The sequence below is a fragment of the Sinocyclocheilus anshuiensis genome, unplaced genomic scaffold, assembly GCF_001515605.1.
Source record: "Sinocyclocheilus anshuiensis isolate Anshui unplaced genomic scaffold, SAMN03320099.WGS_v1.1 scaffold1737, whole genome shotgun sequence".
NCBI classification, from domain to species: Eukaryota; Metazoa; Chordata; class Actinopteri; order Cypriniformes; family Cyprinidae; genus Sinocyclocheilus; species Sinocyclocheilus anshuiensis.
This window is the reverse complement of record NW_015540975.1, coordinates 303,621-324,205: the sequence shown is the minus strand read 5'-3', so window position 1 is coordinate 324,205 and position 20,585 is coordinate 303,621. Positions and strand designations below refer to the sequence as shown.

Genomic DNA, 20,585 nt, shown 5'->3' with positions numbered 1-20,585 from the left:
TTATAAAACAATAGACAGAATCTTAGACATCGTATAAGTGATTTATTTGAGCACTAGAAAAATACAATAGGAATATTTTTTGAGTAATAAAAATAAATAAGAAAAAAATAATTAACTATGTATGCCAATATACTGTGATTGCAGCATTCACACTGATAGCTGCTCATACAGTCAGTAATCACACGCTGATGCATGGTCATACAGATGGTAATCATACAGATGCCCGGCCATATAGTCAATAATCACACTCTAATGCTCGCGTGAATATAAATAATTGGGAATCATGTAAAAAATATAAAATTAAATAAAAACTGCACATTTCATTTATCTATTATACCATTTCCTTATAAAAGTCCAAAAAGTTGTCAAGTTTTTCGTCAGGTGTCTTTTTTAATTATATGATGTCATTATGTTGCTGTCTTGCCGCCAGCCAATCGCTGCATTGCTGATCGTGGTTTCGAGTATCGATACATAGCCCCTTTTAAACCAACCACTGAACGTGCAATTATCTCAGATAACTCAATCCAGCCATACTAATCATCAACAACAGGTGCGTTCGAAGAACCGAATTAGCCAGATCCTGATTAGCGCGATGATATCATCTTGGATGTGAAGTTTCATCTCAGATGTAATAAGCGACATACGAAGAACGGGCCCCAGGTGTGGGTTAACAGGTTAAAGAATCTATTTATTTTCTACAGATGGCTTTGAGGATGTGCAGTTCAATGTGACCTTGCGAGAGTGAAGGTTCAGCTGCACTTAAGGATGTAGGATTTTCTGTGCCGTAAAAGCACTTGTTTGATTCCTCAAAAGGTTTTAAAATGGCTCAAGTTGAGTTTTAGCCAGGATTTAGCACTTAAATAGAACAAGACTGGTTTCGGTAGCATGGGTTATACAGCATAAAGGATAATGTACAGTCAGGTAGTCATTATCAAAAAACAAAAAAAAACAAAACAACAACAACAGGGTGATGGTGCCTTGCATTCTGCAGAAAGGGGTTTATTATATGACTATTTATCAAATAAATCAATGTATGAACTTGCCATATTAATTTAAGTCTATGACAGACAGCAGACAAGATCATCCCAATCCTTTTCTCCTCTCTCACACTGGCTTGCCAGCCTATTTTCATGTATACAAACAAATAATAAATAAAATTTATTCATATTTTCAGTACACATTGCTACTGCTTCAGTACATTGCATTACCCGATTTACCCTTGCACACCGATTTACCTAAGAAAAGCTGTAAATACTGTACACCTGTTTATTCTGCCTCAACCTAACTGTCTTTACACATCTTCGTATATTTTATTATGCGTTGTCTTGTTGCTTTTGAATGTGTGCATTGGAAGCTTCATTTAGCAAAAAAATTACTTGTGTGTGCAAGCATACCTGGCAAAGTTATTTCTGATTCTGATTTATTATTATTATTAATTTAATTTCACAAAAACGATAAAACGTCTTTGCAGAAGTATTATAAGCTGAGTGAATGCCCCTGTTGTTCTGGGCTGAAGTAGCGTGTCAAGAGAGAACTTTGAAGAAATGGTGACAGTCACTGGAAAGAAGCTTTGTAGACTCCCTTTCTGAAGAATGAAAGACAGAAAAAAAACGGCAAAACTCAACATAGCAGTTTTTTTTTTCTGCCCTAACATTTTCTGTTGCGCAACTGCACCGAACACAAGCAACAGCACAAGCGATCAAACTAAAGAGATAACAATGGCTTCACGAGTGGAGGCAGGCTTTTGCAAGAGCATTACTCTTGCATACTGAATTTTCTGTTGACATACAGCTTGCACTTCACAAAACAAGGTCTTGACCACAATCATCAAAACGCATGCTTTATGACTGCTGTGCTCCAGTTCACTCTAGAATGAAGAACAACCGATACAGAACGGCAACTGATTCATGTGGCAGCTCAACACCAGGACACCCTCTCTGCTCTTATAATTTCCTCTCTCCTCCTCCTCTTGTCCTAGCTTCGACTTCCATGAATTACAAGCACACAAAGTTACTAAACAAGACACAGCCATTTACATTACGGACAAGACAAATAGAATGAAAAAGGGGCAGCACCTGAACAATTACACTGATTCATTTTCCATATGCAGGCCATGATTAATGTTATGGGAACACTTCTGTTATGAGGCAAGGAATTAATATAAAGGGGAAGCCATGTACTTCCATACTGTAGGCTCTGCCAACTTATTTATTTATTCATTTTTTGTCAAGCTAGGTTGTTGCTAGGCAGCGGCCAGGGTGTTTTGGGAGGAGACTGAAAGAAAGAAAGAAAGAAAGAAAGAAAGAAAGAAAGAAAGAAAAAGAAAGAAAGAAAGAAAGAAAGAAAGAAAGAAAGAAATAAAGAAAGAAAGAAAGAAAAAGAAAAAATCTACTATCAGTCAAAAGTTTGTACTACCATTTTTTAATGTTTTGGGGGAAAACTACATTTTAATGTTTTCAAATAAATCTATTTTGCTCACCAAGACTGTATTTGATACAAATACAGTAATATTGTGCGTTTTTTAAATTTAGTTTTATTATATCAGTGTCACATACTTTTAATACTTTTATTCAGCAAGGATGCATTAAACTGATCAAAAGTGAGAGTAAAGACAGGTATGCTGCTCATTAAACTTTTCCTGTTTGAAGTTATCCTAACAGGAGTAGAAGGGCAGTTTTTTTAAGCATATTTCAGAAATTAATTGTATTCTGAAGCACAGTATAAACAAAAATAAAAAATAAAAAACTTAAATGAGATACTTGAAAAATAACTCTGATCAAAATTAGAGAACACTTACAGATACCTCCAAGTTATTGGTGTTAATCTGGCACCTGGTGCTAATTTCCTTATTTATATGACAAACCCTATTTAACTGAAAGCATTCCTCCAATTTTCACTGAGAATGCATGATGGCGGGCCACTCTAAGATGACTGAAAGCCTGCGACAGGAGGTTGTCCCTTTGACCCTTTCAGCCACTGCAAGTGAAATTGATCATTCCAAATATGTGATTTCTAGAAAATTGCAGCTATACAATGACACTAATACAAGTCCCTCAAAAAGGCTGGTCGTACGATAAATTCACGAGAGGACAGGATAACGCGGAGACTCTCAATGTGGAATCGGTTCAACACTGCAGCTGGAATTGCTCACCAGTTCAGTGCTGAACAGGGTAAGGATCTGTCTCGGCATGTTTAAGAGAAGTCAGACTGAAAGCGCACTCTGCAGTGACCAAGCCTCTCATCAGCAGAAATAATCAAAAGGCTAGGCTCACATTTTCTGAGGAGCATGTTGTGTGGAGATTGGAGAACTAATTTATTTGGGTATGATGGGAAACATTTTGTTCAGTTGTAATCTTCTTTCGGACTACAGTGGTTACTGTTCACTAATTTTGATCACTGTGTTTCCACAAAATAAAGGTTTTTGTTGAAACCTTGGTTATTTTGTCAAACATGTTGGTGGATCAGTGGTATACCCACAGCTAATATTCCTTCAAATTTTGAGCGGTGAAGATTAACAAAATTTCAGAAAACTTTCTTTAAAACTTTGAATTTTGAACCATCTGCAGGTTTGTGATGTAATACAACAGGCAGAACTGCTATAAGCATCCATCCTCTGCTTTTTTGTAGGGGATGATGCAATTATGAATGATTAGCAAACAGTTGCAGTTTCAATTTAAATTTGTCAAGACAGTATTCAGAATTAGCATAGCAATGATGCTCTGCTGACCCACAGCCAGTTGACAGAACTGTTACATGCCCTATTTGGCCAATGCTGCATTGCTCTGCATCATGCATTTGGTAAATGTTTGGTTTTCTCTGATATACTGAACATTGCTGCTGCAAATTGCACTGATTTAATCTTGTCACCAAGGTAATATTACCAAGCTGGCAAACATAATTAGGTTTTGTTGAAATGGCAATAATGACTTGTGACAGTCATCATCAGAATGTGTCATTTAGAATGCACTGAAAATTATAAACCAATCAGTAATATTTTGCAATGCCATCAATTTCCAGCTGTCATAGCTGTATAACTTCTAAGTTTATGTATGTGTGTATATGTTTATATGTGTGTGTGTGTGTGTACACACACACACATACATATATACACTTAGAAATACATAAACTTAGAAATGTATGATATTGATATTTCTGCCATGAAACACACAAACTAAAAATAAATACAAATTAAAAGTATAATTTTATGTTGAGGCAAATGAAAATGTTAGCATGGCAAATAGAAATCTGCTAGCAGGGGAAAACATTTTTACTTCCTTTCCCAGACTTTTTCTGTTCCATTATCTTTGTGGAGATTTGAAGGTTTGGGACTGAGGGAAAGGTATTCTGCAGTCACCAATCAAGGAAGAACTGAAGGGAGACACTAACTTTCTCAAGCAAATCAGGCAGAACTGATTGCTCTTTTCAATCAAGTATATTAAGAGTGCCAGTTCCAACATTTGTAGATGGATATGTGATTATTGAATGTGTGTGCGCAACCTTTTGGAACAGATCTTGATGCAACAGGAAGAAATCACCTGATTTGGTCTACACTCATGCGGGGCAAAGTACACTACCCGAGCACAGAGATCCGACAAGAACATGGGACATGTGTTGGGAAGCTTATCAGAACTACATGCATTAAGAGGACCATGAGAAGATCCTGGTGTATGATCAGAGTATCTGGGCTTTACACAAAGCTCAAACAGCAGAGATCAGCAGGGTGTAGAGCCGTGTGCTCCTGTGGGCACAGGCAGACTGGGACAGGATAGGGTTTGCAGTGCTCTTGTGTTCTGGTGTGCAACTCTGCCCGCCTAAAAAAAGCCGCTTTGATGGGGAGACAGGGATAAAGTGGAGAAAGTATTATTCTTAAGAGACAAAAATGCACTGTACTTCGTGAGAAATATGGAGTGAGAGACAAAAAAAGAGACGAAAAGCCCAAAGGTTAGCTCTGAGCAGCAGAGAGGAGGGTGAAAAAAAGCAAGAACTTAAGAAAAGAGAGGTGGCAGGAACTACAGAACATGAGAGGTGGTGTCTAACTGTGGCTCAGGGTTAAGGTAAGCTGTGCTACTATGTAAAAATCATGTTCTCTTGCCACTCTAACATGAACAGAAAGGTCTCGAAAAGATCATTAGCTAAATCTGAATTATTCATTCATGACTGCTTCAACACTTGACAGTCTTAAAATGCTATATATGATATATATTTTTAAACAGTATTTAATTTTCAGCATTTGTTTGCCATTAAGCATAATTAGCTTTGATGTAACGGTCAAAAGTTCATATTTATAGTGTACAGTAATCAATTAACACATTGTGTAATACATAACTCATTGTGTTAAATATAAATAAAATAATAATTTATATATAAATTCACACTTTAAAATAAATAAAGTTATATATAAATAAAATAGTGACGTTCTTTAAAATATAATGCATAAAATTCATAGTAAGTATTAACATATAGAGTGGGGTGACATTTCTTGCTGTAAGATCCTCATAGAGCTGACACTGGCTTGCAGTGGCATTCACTCTAATGAACTAAATCAGAGCCACAAACTGCTTAACCGTCATTCCAAATTAGATAAAGACCATTTACAAAGAACCGATTCTCTCTCAAATGTCTCTCTTCAAAGAATTAGGTTTGTGAGTTCATTCAGCCATCTACCTTGACAAAGATACAGCTGGTCTATTCAACAGTGACCGCATCCTTCACAACAAAGCACTAAATTACTTTTATTAGATTAGAAAAAGCAATTAGGTAACTAACAAAGTAAATAAAGCTCAAGGGCTTCAACCAAACAGCTCCAAATGGAATTAAAGACAAATTAGCTTATTGACAGGAGAAATTATGCCACTGCTGGGATATGCATGCCTGTATTTTTTTCCCCTGACGGAGTTGAACTGAGACAGACATTTCATGTGACAATAATACGGGAGATTATTGCATTCACTGAGGGTCTTCATTTCCAAATCTGTTCGAAATGAATGAGAGTTAAGAAACCAGATATTTAAATTCACAGAAATCTCCCTCAGCATAGTGTGAAGCTCTAAAGCTCTTAATCACTGCAAGCCATAATAAGAATCCATTCCACAATGTCAGAACGGCTGTGTGAGACTTCGCCACCATCCCTGCTAAGCTACCTCCCCATTTGGACTCTTAACCTTTCCTGTCGGCCATACTGTGAAGCATATGGGCCCCTTGCGCTTCATTATAGTTCCTTCATCAACCCTCAGAACTGTGCTACACCATTCTAATGAAACTTGTCTATTCATAGCTATGGAAACGGCTGGATTTACACATAGCAAAAGGATTAAGAAAGGCTCTTTGGCCATTAACTAGTTTTATTTCATTCTCTGCAAAAGCTCTAATTATAGTCTGCGGGGCCAATTGCGTTCAGTCTCCTGGGTTGATCTCTGTAACATTAGTTCATCTAATTCAAGCCATAAAAAGCCTCAAAGCTCATGGCTTAAAAGAAGACCACAGGAGAAAACCAATAAAGGATTTGTTGAACACCATAAAGCAGTGTGATTTAGATAGACGGAGTGACGTATAGATGAGGGTAAATATCTCAAGGTCACACATGACAGAGCCACATATTTTTCCGAAGGACACAGCTGATATCTACCAATCAGGGGTGATAATGTCTTCACAAACCAAAGCTGGGTGTTCAATTAGTCAGGTTTAACACATTTAAAGGACATTTTTTGATTAAACATGATAACAGCTTATGAGTGGGAAGACATAAAAGGATAGGCTTCTGGATCAAAATAAAGGGCATCTTTATCTAGCCTGAAACAAACATGCAGCTAAACTGAATTGCATAGCATTATCACCAAGCCTTCCAAACTGACACTAATAACGCCATCACAAACCTGCCAGGAAATTAAGTCATTTTACTGAAATATTACATTGTGCCTTAGCAGTAAGCAGACTGAAAAGGTTGAATGAGTTGAATTCCTGATAATAATAAAAAATCACTTTAATTTCTATCAACAAGAACTTTCTGTGCTGAATGGACACTCTATATTTAACTGAAGTACAGATATTGTAGCAGACATTATGAACTTTGCTGTTTAAAAAAAAAAAAACTACCACCAAAAAAAATCCCTTGTTCTAACACTGATTTGTATGCATATTTATGGGGAGTAAAAAACAAATCACCTCATCAACTCCTATGACTCACAGTAAATATTCATTATGTCAAACACTGCGACAGTATTAGTGTGCTGATATAACAGGAGGTTTAGTCACAGTCTCGTAATATGCTACACAATACTGCTAAAACCATAAATGCAAATGTAATCAGACAAATAAGCCATAATAGTTATTTAAAACGATTATATTGTGCCCCACTTAAGAAATCCTGTAAAAGTAAGCATATCCATCTTCTTACCCTTGCTGGCACATTCAACATGCTCAAGCTCATCAGGGAACTTCAGGATCTCAGGATACTTTTCTTCACATTTCTTGGCCAGAAAGTGCAGAAGAGTTGTATTCTGGTCAGTCGACTTGGTGTCACGAAGCTGCAGAGAAAAGATTAAGAAATGAGTCATGAAATTGCATCGAGTTAATATAGTAATTTTAATGATGAAACATTTAAGCAAACTAGAACTTTGAATAAACTGTACATGTACATAAACAGATACTTATATATTTATTCAGCTAATTCAAACACACAAGAAGACAAAAAGAAAAAAAATTGCATGTTAGTGTTAGATAGGTTGACCGATAGATAGAACAATAGGTAGAATTACAGACAGAATGATGATTAGACAGTGAGAAAAGATTAAGAAATGAGTCATGAAATTGCATCGAGTTAATATAGTAATTTTAATGATGAAACATTTAAGCAAACTAGAACTTTGAATAAACTGTACATGTACATAAACAGATACTTATATATTTATTCAGCTAATTCAAACACACAAGAAGACAAAAAGAAAAAAAATTGAATGTTAGTGTTAGATAGGTTGACCGATAGATAGAACAATAGGTAGAATTACAGATAGAATGATGATTAGACAGTTAGAATGATACAACGATAGGTAGGTAGCAAGATAGAACGATATACGAAACAGTGGAATGATGAAATGACAAAACAATAGAGACAGACAGAGTGACAGAGAGACAGACAGGCAGGGACAGACAGCATATTTCAGCAGAATGAAGGCATGTTCTATCCACAGAGCAACATGTGTTCAGCTGGGTCTAACCAGGATCACATCATAAATTTATGCATCGACAGCACTTCAAGGTATTTGTGCAGAAAACTGACAAATAGGTGTGTCAATAAAGTTGAAATTGGTTGGAGCAGAGTGCACAGAGGCATATTTCCCTCGTTTACTTATTTACCACGTTTAATTTGAAAAGGAGCTTTCTCCCCCAAAATACAACTGTTCTTTGTACAAGATTAAGGTGACGTGAAAGAAATTAAATATTTAGATCAATACACACCACTCACATTCGTGCTGCGGGCTGCTGTATTGTATGCAATAAAATGTCTGAATTTCATCTTAACATCAATCCATATCAAGGATCAGATAAACTGGACCAGAGTTAAACAACCAACACTAACCAATGTAGTTAAATAAAATTAAACTGCTCCACAGAAATCAAACCCTTTTGATTAGAACACCACAGCTTTAAGCTTAAAACATTTAAAACACACCTATCTTGGAAGAAACCGATGAAAAAAGGCACATGTTGTTTTTATAAGACAAATAAGCCATAATAGTTATTTAAAACGATTATATTGTGCCCCACTTAAGAAATCCTGTAAAAGTAAGCATATCCATCTTCTTACCCTTGCTGGCACATTCAACATGCTCAAGCTCATCAGGGAACTTCAGGATCTCAGGATACTTTTCTTCACATTTCTTGGCCAGAAAGTGCAGAAGAGTTGTATTCTGGTCAGTCGACTTGGTGTCACGAAGCTGCAGAGAAAAGATTAAGAAATGAGTCATGAAATTGCATCGAGTTAATATAGTAATTTTAATGATGAAACATTTAAGCAAACTAGAACTTTGAATAAACTGTACATGTACATAAACAGATACTTATATATTTATTCAGCTAATTCAAACACACAAGAAGACAAAAAGAAAAAAAATTGCATGTTAGTGTTAGATAGGTTGACCGATAGATAGAACAATAGGTAGAATTACAGATAGAATGATGATTAGACAGTTAGAATGATACAACGATAGGTAGGTAGCAAGATAGAACGATATACGAAACAGTGGAATGATGAAATGACAAAACAATAGAGACAGACAGAGTGACAGAGAGACAGACAGGCAGGGACAGACAGCATATTTCAGCAGAATGAAGGCATGTTCTATCCACAGAGCAACATGTGTTCAGCTGGGTCTAACCAGGATCACATCATAAATTTATGCATCGACAGCACTTCAAGGTATTTGTGTAGAAAACTGACAAATAGGTGTGTCAATAAAGTTGAAATTGGTTGGAGCAGAGTGCACAGAGGCATATTTCCCTCGTTTACTTATTTACCACGTTTAATTTGAAAAGGAGCTTTCTCCCCCAAAATACAACTGTTCTTTGTACAAGATTAAGGTGACGTGAAAGAAATTAAATATTTAGATCAATACACACCACTCACATTCGTGCTGCGGGCTGCTGTATTGTATGCAATAAAATGTCTGAATTTCATCTTAACATCAATCCATATCAAGGATCAGATAAACTGGACCAGAGTTAAACAACCAACACTAACCAATGTAGTTAAATAAAATTAAACTGCTCCACAGAAATCAAACCCTTTTGATTAGAACACCACAGCTTTAAGCTTAAAACATTTAAAACACACCTATTTTGGAAGAAACCAATGAAAAATGGCACATGTTGTTTTTATAAAGCAAGAACCAAGTTCCCTTGGTGACATAAATCTGTTGCTTGAGAACTAGAGACATGATAAACCAAACATGGAGCGGTGTTGCTCTTCCCTCTCTTCTCCATTTGGAGGGCCATGGCTGCAGGCCCACATTAAGCAGTGCACTGGGGCTGGGTGACCTCTTCACCCTCTCAGACTCAAACAGATTGTTTGCTGTCAAGCCTAGACTCCAGGAAGGCTGCTTTCGCACAGAAGATGGTTGCTGAGTCCCGCAGCAGAGCAAAATGAATCCTCAAGCTGGACGTACTGCACAGCAGATGTGATATTAACCTTTACACAAACTGATGGCAAACTTGCGACAGCTGGCACATTTCCCCACTACACATAATGTCTCCCATAGATTTTCTCTTCCAAAATGTCTCAGCGGATAGAGAGGTGAGGAATTGGTTTTCTGCTGGAAAAATGTGGCAGGTACAATGAGGTAAATTAATAAATGGACGCAGGCTTTTACCTCTTCTCTCTTCATAAATCGTATTGGGTGTGTTTGTCTTAAACAAATGAGACAGGAGCATCGGACCAAATTTAATATAAAAGTCAAAAGAAAACAAATATCAGGCATTACTATAACACCAATCACATGTGTGATTATTTAAAGGTGATGTGATGGAAAACAGGAACGGCTTTCCTCTTCTGAAATAGATGTCTTTTCACAATGCAAAGATTCCCCAGTCCATGCAGACTATTTATTAAAAACTGCAAAAATTATTAATTTACAAACTGTCAAAATATATAACATATACTGTACATATATTTCTAAATGACTTATTTTTACGTTTTAAATAAACTGTTTAATTAAATAATACCAAAAAAAAAGTTGTGGTAGCTTTTCAAAATAAAATAAAATGAGTAAAGACTATATATAAATACTTACAGGATATGATCAGAAATCAAAAATTAAAAATCTGTAATAATCTGTTCATCCAAAGAGAATATTTCATAATCCCATCAATCATCTAAGAGCTTGCCGGATTGAGAAGTGTTTACAGTTTTGTTTGTAAAAGTAAGGGTGGAAAACTGTCATGTAAATCTAAACTGGTTTTTGTGCAATAAACCTTGACTAACACTTACACACCTGACCATCAGGCTGTCAACGTTGACAGAACCTCTCGCTGGCCAGCTGCTGGGTCGTGAGTGGATGCTGATGTTTCATTTAATAGCAGGCAGAGATGAGATTAGCCTCCTCTGCCGAACAGCTGACAGGAGTCTCTCTCTCTCCCCTGCTGCATTCCATTTGGCCCATCCAGCGTACGTGGCCCGTCTTCCCTAATGATCTGGGATTAGTTAAATGATATGCACACCAAAGGATTCATTTATCATTTTGATATGCAAACAAAGGACATATATTAATCTAAGCACATTGTGACGTATAATTACCTATTCAAAGAGGTCTCAGAGATCAATAAAGCTTTTAGCCCTACAAGGCCTTTGTATCCTTTTCAAAGAGAGAAAGCTTTCCTGAGATTATAAAGCAATTGTTTCCAGGTAGGATGAATTGCTGAGAGCTCAAACTGGAGGAGTCACAATTGATTAGTCCATTAGGAAAGCCTAATTTAGCCCCTTGCTTTACAGCCCGTTTAGTGGTATTTATCTATTTATCAGAGAGCACGACTGCACACTTTTCCACACTGGCCACACTAGAGGAATCCTGGCAAAAAGTCCAGCAAATAATCTGTGAATTATTATCAGAATTTCCTGTGGAGTGTTTTCATTTGAAAATACCACTGTGTTCCAGCACCCATTAGATAAATCGCTTCCAATTTCTCCCTGAGAGATTGGCAATAAATGAGAGCAGACATAGAGACATGCCTAGGCTGCAATCTCCAAAATAATACAACACACGCAGCACCTCAAAGTCTCGCTGCTAAAGATGGAGCAAGGAAAACAAATGAAAAACAAAACACAACATAAAACCAGATCCTAAATGCTGGTTTATTTTCTTCTGGAATGACCCTTTCTTCTACGCAGCTGGCTGTCTAAAATCAATATTGGTTTACAAGGATTGGAACAAAAAACAGAGCACGGGAAAACAACAAGAAATCTAAGCAAACAAACACGGAGGTCTTTCTTTTCACTTTAACCGAGACCGAACCCATGCGGCGATCGCACACCCTCCGTGAGGAGCGCAACGTTTGCTGCTGTTGCTGTGGAAGCTGTTGTTTTGTGAGCATTAGTAACGCTACTCTGACTGGCCGTGTGTGCACATTCACAATAAATATGGGCTGAATTTAAAGTCAGTGCCTTTGCAAATGATCTCCAGTTTGATCTACCGACGCCTTCCTACGTGTGAATTAAAAACACAAGCGATAGTTGGAAGTACTTGTGAATACTCCGGTGCAGATATCAAAACAGGAACAGTTACTTTTGCACTGCCGACACTGCTTCCGAATCCTAATGTTGTTTTCTTTATTTAAACAAAATTAAGTTTTGCACCCGTTCAGCCACGGGGTGTTTACCAATCAGCCAGCACTGAGCCGCTAACACGCAGAACAGCGACAGAGCAGGCGGAGAGATAATGCACTTTAAAGGCTTTGCCATCCGACGCTGACGACCTCAGCATGCGTACTGCATGCCTGCCTCCTCTGATTTCCACAGCTATCAGAGAAAACAAGCTTCGCACAGTCTATGTCTTTTAAAAGGGAAAAAAAACCCTCAACCTTAGAAAAAAAAGAAAACACTTCCTTCAAACTTGCTACACGTTAACTACTTTGTGCTAGTGTTCTTTTATTTCTAGTGTGAAGTGAAGTGAAGTGACATGTGGCCAAGTATGGTTACCCATACTCGGAATTAGTGCTCTGCATTTATCCCATCCAAAGTGCACACACACAGCAGTGAACACACACACACACCGTGAACACACACCCGGAGCAGTGGGCAGCCATTTTTTTGCTGCGGCGCCCGGGGAGCAGTTGGGGGTTCGGTGCCTTGCTCAAGGGCACCTCAGTCGTTGTATTGAAGGTGGGAGAGAGCGCTGTACATTCACTCCCCCCACCTACAATCCCTGCCGGTACGAGACTCGAACCCGCAACCTTTTGGGTTACGAGTCCGACTCTCTAACCATTAGGCCACGACTTCCCCATTCTATTTGAAGCTGTATATTAAACCATAATGATGGTAAATTTTCAATGTCTTCATGATGCCGCCATCAGGTTAAAACTGATAAGCCTGATCCAGTATTTTAGTATCAGCTATTATTATAGTTTTTTTTTATTAATATTTTGAAACAGTTTATTATTTTTATATTTAGTTTTTATTTTAATTTCATGTTTTAATAATTTTGTTGTTTTGTCATTTTTAGTCAAATTAACATTTTTGTGTTATTTTAGTACATCAATTAAAAATGAGAAATGTTGCAAATTAGCTGAAATAAAGTTATTCCTTTATTTATTTGTACATATACATACAGTATGTACACACTCACACACACACACACACACTGACAAAATACTTTTTTCAGTTAACACTTGTTTTATTTGATCTTTTTTTTTTGATAGTTTTAGTTCTAGTCAACTATAATAACCCTGGTTTAATCTGGGTTATTATATCAGTAGCACATTAAACAGTTCATAATCGAAAATATTTATTATAATTTTGTCTTTATTTTTGTATATTTTTTTTCTATTTCAGTCAGCAGAAATCAGAAAAGGAAAATATTTATTTGTAATTTACACTAATTATTACATTAATAATTTGCATTAAAAAAAAACATCTGTGCAGAACTGTTTCCTTCTTTTAGCACAGCCAGAAAATGTTTGAACAAATTTAAAATATGCTTTATGTTGCTAAGAAAATGCAAGAAAATCTTGACAAGAATATATTTCTCAAGTTATTAAACAAAATTTTCCATGCCTGAAACTGGAACACTTAAAATAAAAAGGAGCTTCTTTTTAGGAGGTCATTTTTACTACATCATGACAAATGTAACTTCCAGACTGATGCTGGGTGTGTATCTGGGGGAAAAAAATGAAATACAGTTTCAGGCTCATCATCAACCTCTGCAAAGAAATTTATTTTTTATTTTTTAGTTACATTAGTTATTTATATCTCAAGTCATTCAAGTGAATTACTGACCTCTTGGGTGCTCACTGCTCCAATGTATATTGCTGTTTTGCACCTTAAAACTGTGCAATACGACAGACCTCCAGTGATGTTGAAAGTTTAAGTGGCAGTTATTATTGCCAGACTTTCAGTGCTAATCACATCAGCCTAATGGCCAGTGAAGGCAATACCAAATGAGGGCGAATATGTAATGACTGCTGCGAAATCTGAGCCTGCAATAATTGACATGGACATGCGAGGAACATTATATTGGTCTCATTTTCAATGGACATGTAATAGCAAGGTTCATTTCACGAGAGCCCGAATAATGTCCTGAAAATTACCAGCAATCCAACCACAAGGGTTTCCGTGAATGGCATGTTCAATTGATGCTCAATCTTTCTGTGAATAACATGTTTAAATATTCAGATATTTATTGGCTTCAGCTGGACCTCTTGTCTTCATAATTTGAGAATAAAGACACCTCAATGGCACTTGTTGCTATGGACAATGGCTTTTCTACCTCCCGTGGAGCAAAAGAGTTCACTGTGGATTATAACAAGGTTGGCAAGAGTAACTTCTGCAACAGTCTGCCAGTTTAAACCGCTGCCACTCACTGTTTGAAACCATGTGACAAGTACCACACAAAAGAAATACATGGGAATGAATGACAGGGGCATGTTAAATCAATCTCATGTGAAGAACTACCAAGGGATGGGTGGGTTGGAACGGGAATAGAGAGGGAGGGCAAGTGTGAGCGTCTGCCGGTGTCTCCACGTCAGTGCACCGGCAACTTGTTCCGTAATCATTCCCCACTGTGACTGCACTGCTGCTGGAGACACATGCCGAGAGAGCTAATTAGCACGGCCCTCCACACTGTGTCCATTCCCCCTCACACACCCCGCAGCCAAGCTTCCCCACATCCCTTTCACACGTGTGAGGTTGCAGCACGCTCACACTTTCATTAGATGGGGATCAATCATCTGCTCACATTGGGTAATCACAATTTAATTTCATGCATTTCAAATTTTAATTTGTTTATTATTATGCCCCAAACTGTCATTACAGAAAGCCGCTACTGTGCATGTTTGTTTTCATCTGCCAAGTAAGATCAGCACTATGCAGACGGAAAGAGATGAAATATCTGGGTACTTTCTCCATGTCGTGAAGGAGCAGACATCCGAGGTCTAAGGTTTGTATGAATCAGCTCATGGAAAATGATATCAACAAATGCTCTGTGCCAAAACATAGTGAGCTGCCTACAGAAGCAGTATATTAAGACACAATCACAGGAACGCTTCTGACGCAAAGTGACCCAGAAGGTAGGCAACTTAATTATACTGCCTACAAATATACTCTTTTTGGATAAATAGAAAGAAATGTTGATTATGAGTACTGCAAGTATTAAAGTATTAATTTTATTAAAAAATAATTAATTTACACATATGTGTGTGCCATGGATTTTTGCACTTATTAGAGTATCATGCCTTTACCTTAGCAACATACTAACATCAAACTACTGAAATTATTTGTGAGTTGTGTGCCACAAAAAGTCACTAACTATGTGGTGTGTTTTATCCAGACATTTATGCGGATCCATGACAGTTGGATACTGCCTTAACACCCATTAACATAAAGAACAATTTCTTTAAATTTGGATTTATGGAGTTATCCTTTAACTATAAGGATAACTAAATAAGCCTCCACACCAACATACAATAACAACGTGTTTATTATTAAACTTTGCATTATTATAAGTGTGAGCTGAAGTCTGTCTGTTTACTTGTGTTATCTTTGACTATTATTTAAATTTGTTTGATGATCTGAAACATTAAAGTGTGACAAACATGCAAAAAAATAAGAAAGTAGGAAGGGGGGCAACACTTTTTCACACCACTGTATATATATATATATATATATATATATAGTATTATTTCTAATATAAAATATGTTAATAGCAATTGCATTATTTTTTTAAATATGAACTATTATATAATATGTAATTGTATATAAAATTGTAAAATTTGAAAATTCAAATTCACAAATCAAATTTGAAAAAAAAAGACAATGCTGTATGTACATTTTGGAACGTACATGAAAAGGGGGGAACTAACATAAACCAGGCAGACACAGAAATCTGGTTATAATCTCATAATGGCCAAATATTGACTGATATCGGTGTATCACTATCAGGTTGTACTATCAAGAGTGGAAGAGACATTGAATTGCGGCAGCCTGGCTCTGAAAATTGTGCACGGGGGAAGATCAGTCTCGGCAAAGCAGAGATGTGATGCTGGATTATGGCAGAAGCGATGAGGCACAACAGGCATCAGGTGCCCCTCATCACATGCTGCCAGCGAGGCTTGTTGTGTTACCTCTTGGCCACCCGTTTCTGTCATAAGTCTGGACTTGGATTGCCAATAAGAAAGCCTAGGCGACCGATTTGAAAATGTAATTTACAAGCACAGCCCACACTGTTAAGCATGGTGAGTCATAGCCTTCGAAATATTCATTGTGTTAAAGCTATTACATTCCTAACTGAATTGTTCCCTCACTGTGATAATGCAAAGGGGCTTTTCTGTACTGATACTATAATTTGAATTCAGCCAATGTTTCAGAAGAATCTCTTTATGAGGATACTGTCAAAGTTAATGTCTAAAATTGGTTATTTTTCCATAGAGGCACAATGTCAGTGTGTCTGAAGGTGCTCAGTCATTTAAAACTGTACTCTTAACAAATATATAAAGAGGGAAAGTGATAGAGAAATAGAGAAAGATGGCCTGTCTACTTAGTATACTTGAACGTACTCAATCCACCCATTTCAATATTCGTTGAAGCATGTTGAGGAGTTCCACAGAATAACAATCAACCTCCATCAAGACATTCAAAAGATATAAATCCTCAAGAACAATTAGCTAATAACAGACATGAGAGACAACGGGGACCAAGAAATCTCAGACCACCTAAACGACTGTCATCTCTGATTGCTCAATTACACATTTTGCCAAAGGACCTCCAGTTTACAGGCATTGATTGTGCATAGATCTATGCAGCAGTAATTTGTGTTTTTTTTAGTCAAGGAAACTATGGGAAAGTCACACTTCAGCACACAGCAGCTGAGGGGCATAGCAGAAGAAAGAGATATCAAGACGCTGCTGGCGACTGGCGTATTTTTCCTACCAATGGCAGACAGCCTGGACTGGAACGGTAGCCAATAGACTAATCTAAAAGCTCAGAGCCTGCCATGAGGCAAGTTTGCTTAGTAAGAATGACAAGTGAAAATCAGAGAGCCCCAGGCTACACCTCTGGCAGTTTTGGGGTGGGGAGTGAGGTAGCTCAGGAAGTTCATTTGTCCGTAAGCTCACCATCCATGCCAGATCTGTGAGAAAGACAACCGGCACCGGGAGAATCTCTAACAAGCTGAGAAATTAACATATATGAGGGAGAACAGCGTTCTTCTCAACCTAGCATATTTCACTTTCTTCTCTTCAATCTACAAGTTGCCAACATACAGACTGAAACTACAAAGCAGTGCCAACTGAAGACATCCGATCTGTTGTGGAAAGATTATAAAACACTTTTTAAAAAAAGCCAAAATAAAGGTTCACTCTTTATAAACTCTTCTGACATCTCTCCTGGAAAGTATCATGCTTAAACAACCCCAAAAGCAACGAGCAAATCCAGATTTAATGAATATTATCTGTAATTTAACACCTTTTCATGCTTGTAGCTTTGAAAGGGGCTTTGCTGTGGAGTAAGCCTTTTCCCACATGGTTGATTTCATTTGAAGTTGCCATAATCTTTGTGTGCATTCCTCTGAGTCTACCTTTCCTGAAATATGTCAAATGTTCACTACAGAAGTTACTTTTTTGAAAAGTATATGACAGGGAGTCAAGAATCCACAACAGAAGGTTACTTTCTACAGTCACACATACTTCTGTAAGATTAAAGTTAACTGAAGCTTAAAAGAACAAAATGCCTTGTGTGTCTCTGAGAGATGATGGTCAAAGCTACTGGATCTCCATAGATGAAAACATGTTTCACCCATGCCCAAAAAAACAACAGACATGGAGCAGGCTCTGTTCAAAATTTGTACTTGATATACTGTCTCAAAAAGTGCATGTAACCACATATCTAGTATTTAGGGGGATCAAATGTTTAAGAGATGTAATTCAAAACAATCCAGATATGATGCTGGATTACATATAAAAGGGCTGTAATTTTAGTGCATTAATTTAATTAATTAGTTAAGGAAAAATAATGATATATTTTATATATATTTATATATTTAATATTTTAGCTACAATATTCTCTGTTTTTGCTCAATTTTGCCAACAAAAATATTACCTACAAAGCCACAGCAGAACCGTTGTGCATTTCAGAGCAACACACAGCTGTGATTAATTTCTGAACGAATCCACGTTTTGAACGAATCAGGTGAACCAATGATTCAATGGCCCATTCATAAAGAGAGCCATTTACTTAATTCCTGAATGAATCAGCAGTTCGAACGAATCGAATGAATGAATGACTCAATTACTTACTCATGTTATTTTATGTTCCATAGTTTATGTTAGGCCGTTATAGCCTAAATGCTTGTGTAACAAATGTTATGTTGAATCAAATAAAATATTTATCGCTAAAGCTACTTTGACTGCTTGATACTTTTCTCATTAACACAATAATGGCTTAAAATTATCTTTTCGAGGGTATTTTCACAGCCAAATTTAATTTCCAATTGATTTGATCAGTGGTTCTCAAACTGGGGTATGCGTACCCCTGGGGGTACGTGAGGTGACGGAGGGGGTACGCAAACAAAATTCTGAGTTTTGGCATTCATTTAATTCTACCCCAACTTAAAGTAACATTAAAACCGAACATGTCTTTCTGACAAGCAAAATGCTGCTTCTAATGTAAAAACGGGAAAATGGGAGTGCCGTAAACGGTCAAATACATGATATCCAATCAGCTTACCTAATCTTTTGAGGTCAAAACTGACTGCATCCACACAAGCAGCGTGCATGTGATAGGATGCCAGCTGAATATGCTGCTTTAGCAAATCGCGCTGCTGTTCAATGTATCTTTACGTAGATCTTCACTTAATAGCATGAAGAGCAAATATTGACACGCACTGTACATTGAGATCGATTTTTGTCGATTGTACATTGACTTTTCGATAAAGACACATACACTGTGCGAGTTATTGTGCGAGTTATTGTTTTCATTGTTTTAAAATACGAGCAATAATACAAATTTCCCTGAATATCCAAACGATGGCAAATGTGACAATTTTTACAACAGTTCAACAAAAAAAGGTCATATTATGTGAACATTTAACATCTTAAATGTAGCCTTCATTTTAAACAGAATATTGCCATGTTTGTTATATTTTGCAACGAAATAATAATAGTTCCAACGAAATCCGTATCATCTGGTGTGCGTCTCCAAGCAACATACAGAGGTGTTTCGTTAGTGAACTAATCTGCGGCTTTGAACGATTTGGAGAGTCAGTGATTAATAACCCATTCATAACTACATCATTTTGCTTCATTACTGAATGAATGAATGAATGAATGAATGAATGAATGACGCGCCGCCTGGCTCATTAAGACAGCGACTTGCTGCCACCTATTGACGGTTTTATTTTTAAATCTACAAGTATCACTTCGATTTGCCATAATTTTTTGCTTTATTTATTATATTAATAATACACTTAATGGAATGTTAAGAATATGACATAAAACATAACATACAATTAATAAGGATAGAAAATCTTTGCCTCTATAAAGGTAAAAATAATGAACCAGTAAATCAGTTTAAGGGGGCAAATAATGTCCTTTAATAGAAAAGGTGTGACTGCTGTGGAAGTGAGGGGGTACCCAGAAGAATGTTAAATGCCCCAGGGGGTACGCCGCTGTAAAAAGTTTGAGAACCACTGAATTAGATTAATTAATCGCCACATTATGCAATTATTAGATTAAACATTTTAATCGATTGACAGCCCTTTACAAAACAACAGGTTTAAATCTAGCACAGTTTATATATTTTCAATGAATACATTATGTCTGAGTATAGTGACTTCTGTGATTAGAACTGCAGGAATCAGCTGACGGTTTACTACTGCCTAAAAATTGACAGAGCAGTGTTTGTCTAATAAGCAGTGAGAAAAGCAAGCTTCTGGCAGTGGTGGCAGTGACTATAGTTGGCTGTTTCTTTAACAACACCAGGGCCCGTATTCACAAAACATTTTATCTTACCACTAAGAGTTCTCCTAAATAGCAGTAAAAGTTTTTAGCTAAGAGTTTCTCTTAAAACCAATTCACAAAGCTGCTGAGACAAAACTTTACTAAGGAATAGAGAGAAGTCTTAAGCTAAGAGTAAGGGCGGGGTTGACCTCGTTGCTATGGATGATGTCAGCATGCTTACTAACTATGCACACAATGATTGGCTTACAGGGGCAGGCTCTGTCAGAGATTTATACATATAAATATTGTAGAGCACGATTTTATGTTGCCATATTCAAATAAAGGTTTAAAAATAAAAAAATGTTAATTGGCACATTCAAATAAATATTTTAAAATGCAGGCTAAGAGTCACTAATTAAACAAGTATATGTTCAGCTAATTGTCAGCCTCTT

General features: G+C 36.9%; 2 protein-coding genes across 2 annotated transcripts in view; both read right to left on the bottom strand.

Moving 5' to 3' along the window:
- Positions 1 to 7,553, bottom strand: part of LOC107690093 (protein diaphanous homolog 2-like) — a 189,003-nt gene extending 181,450 nt beyond the window's left edge. The window contains exon 1 of the mRNA XM_016488332.1: positions 7,394 to 7,553. Coding sequence (XP_016343818.1) covers positions 7,394 to 7,553 — 160 coding nt within the window. The remainder of the gene's footprint in view (positions 1 to 7,393) is intronic.
- Positions 7,554 to 8,747: 1,194 nt separating this feature from the next.
- LOC107690092 (protein diaphanous homolog 2-like) overlaps positions 8,748 to 20,585 on the bottom strand; it is a 141,975-nt gene continuing 130,137 nt past the window's right edge. Inside the window, exon 6 of the mRNA XM_016488330.1 lies at positions 8,748 to 8,933. Coding sequence (XP_016343816.1) covers positions 8,748 to 8,933 — 186 coding nt within the window. The remainder of the gene's footprint in view (positions 8,934 to 20,585) is intronic.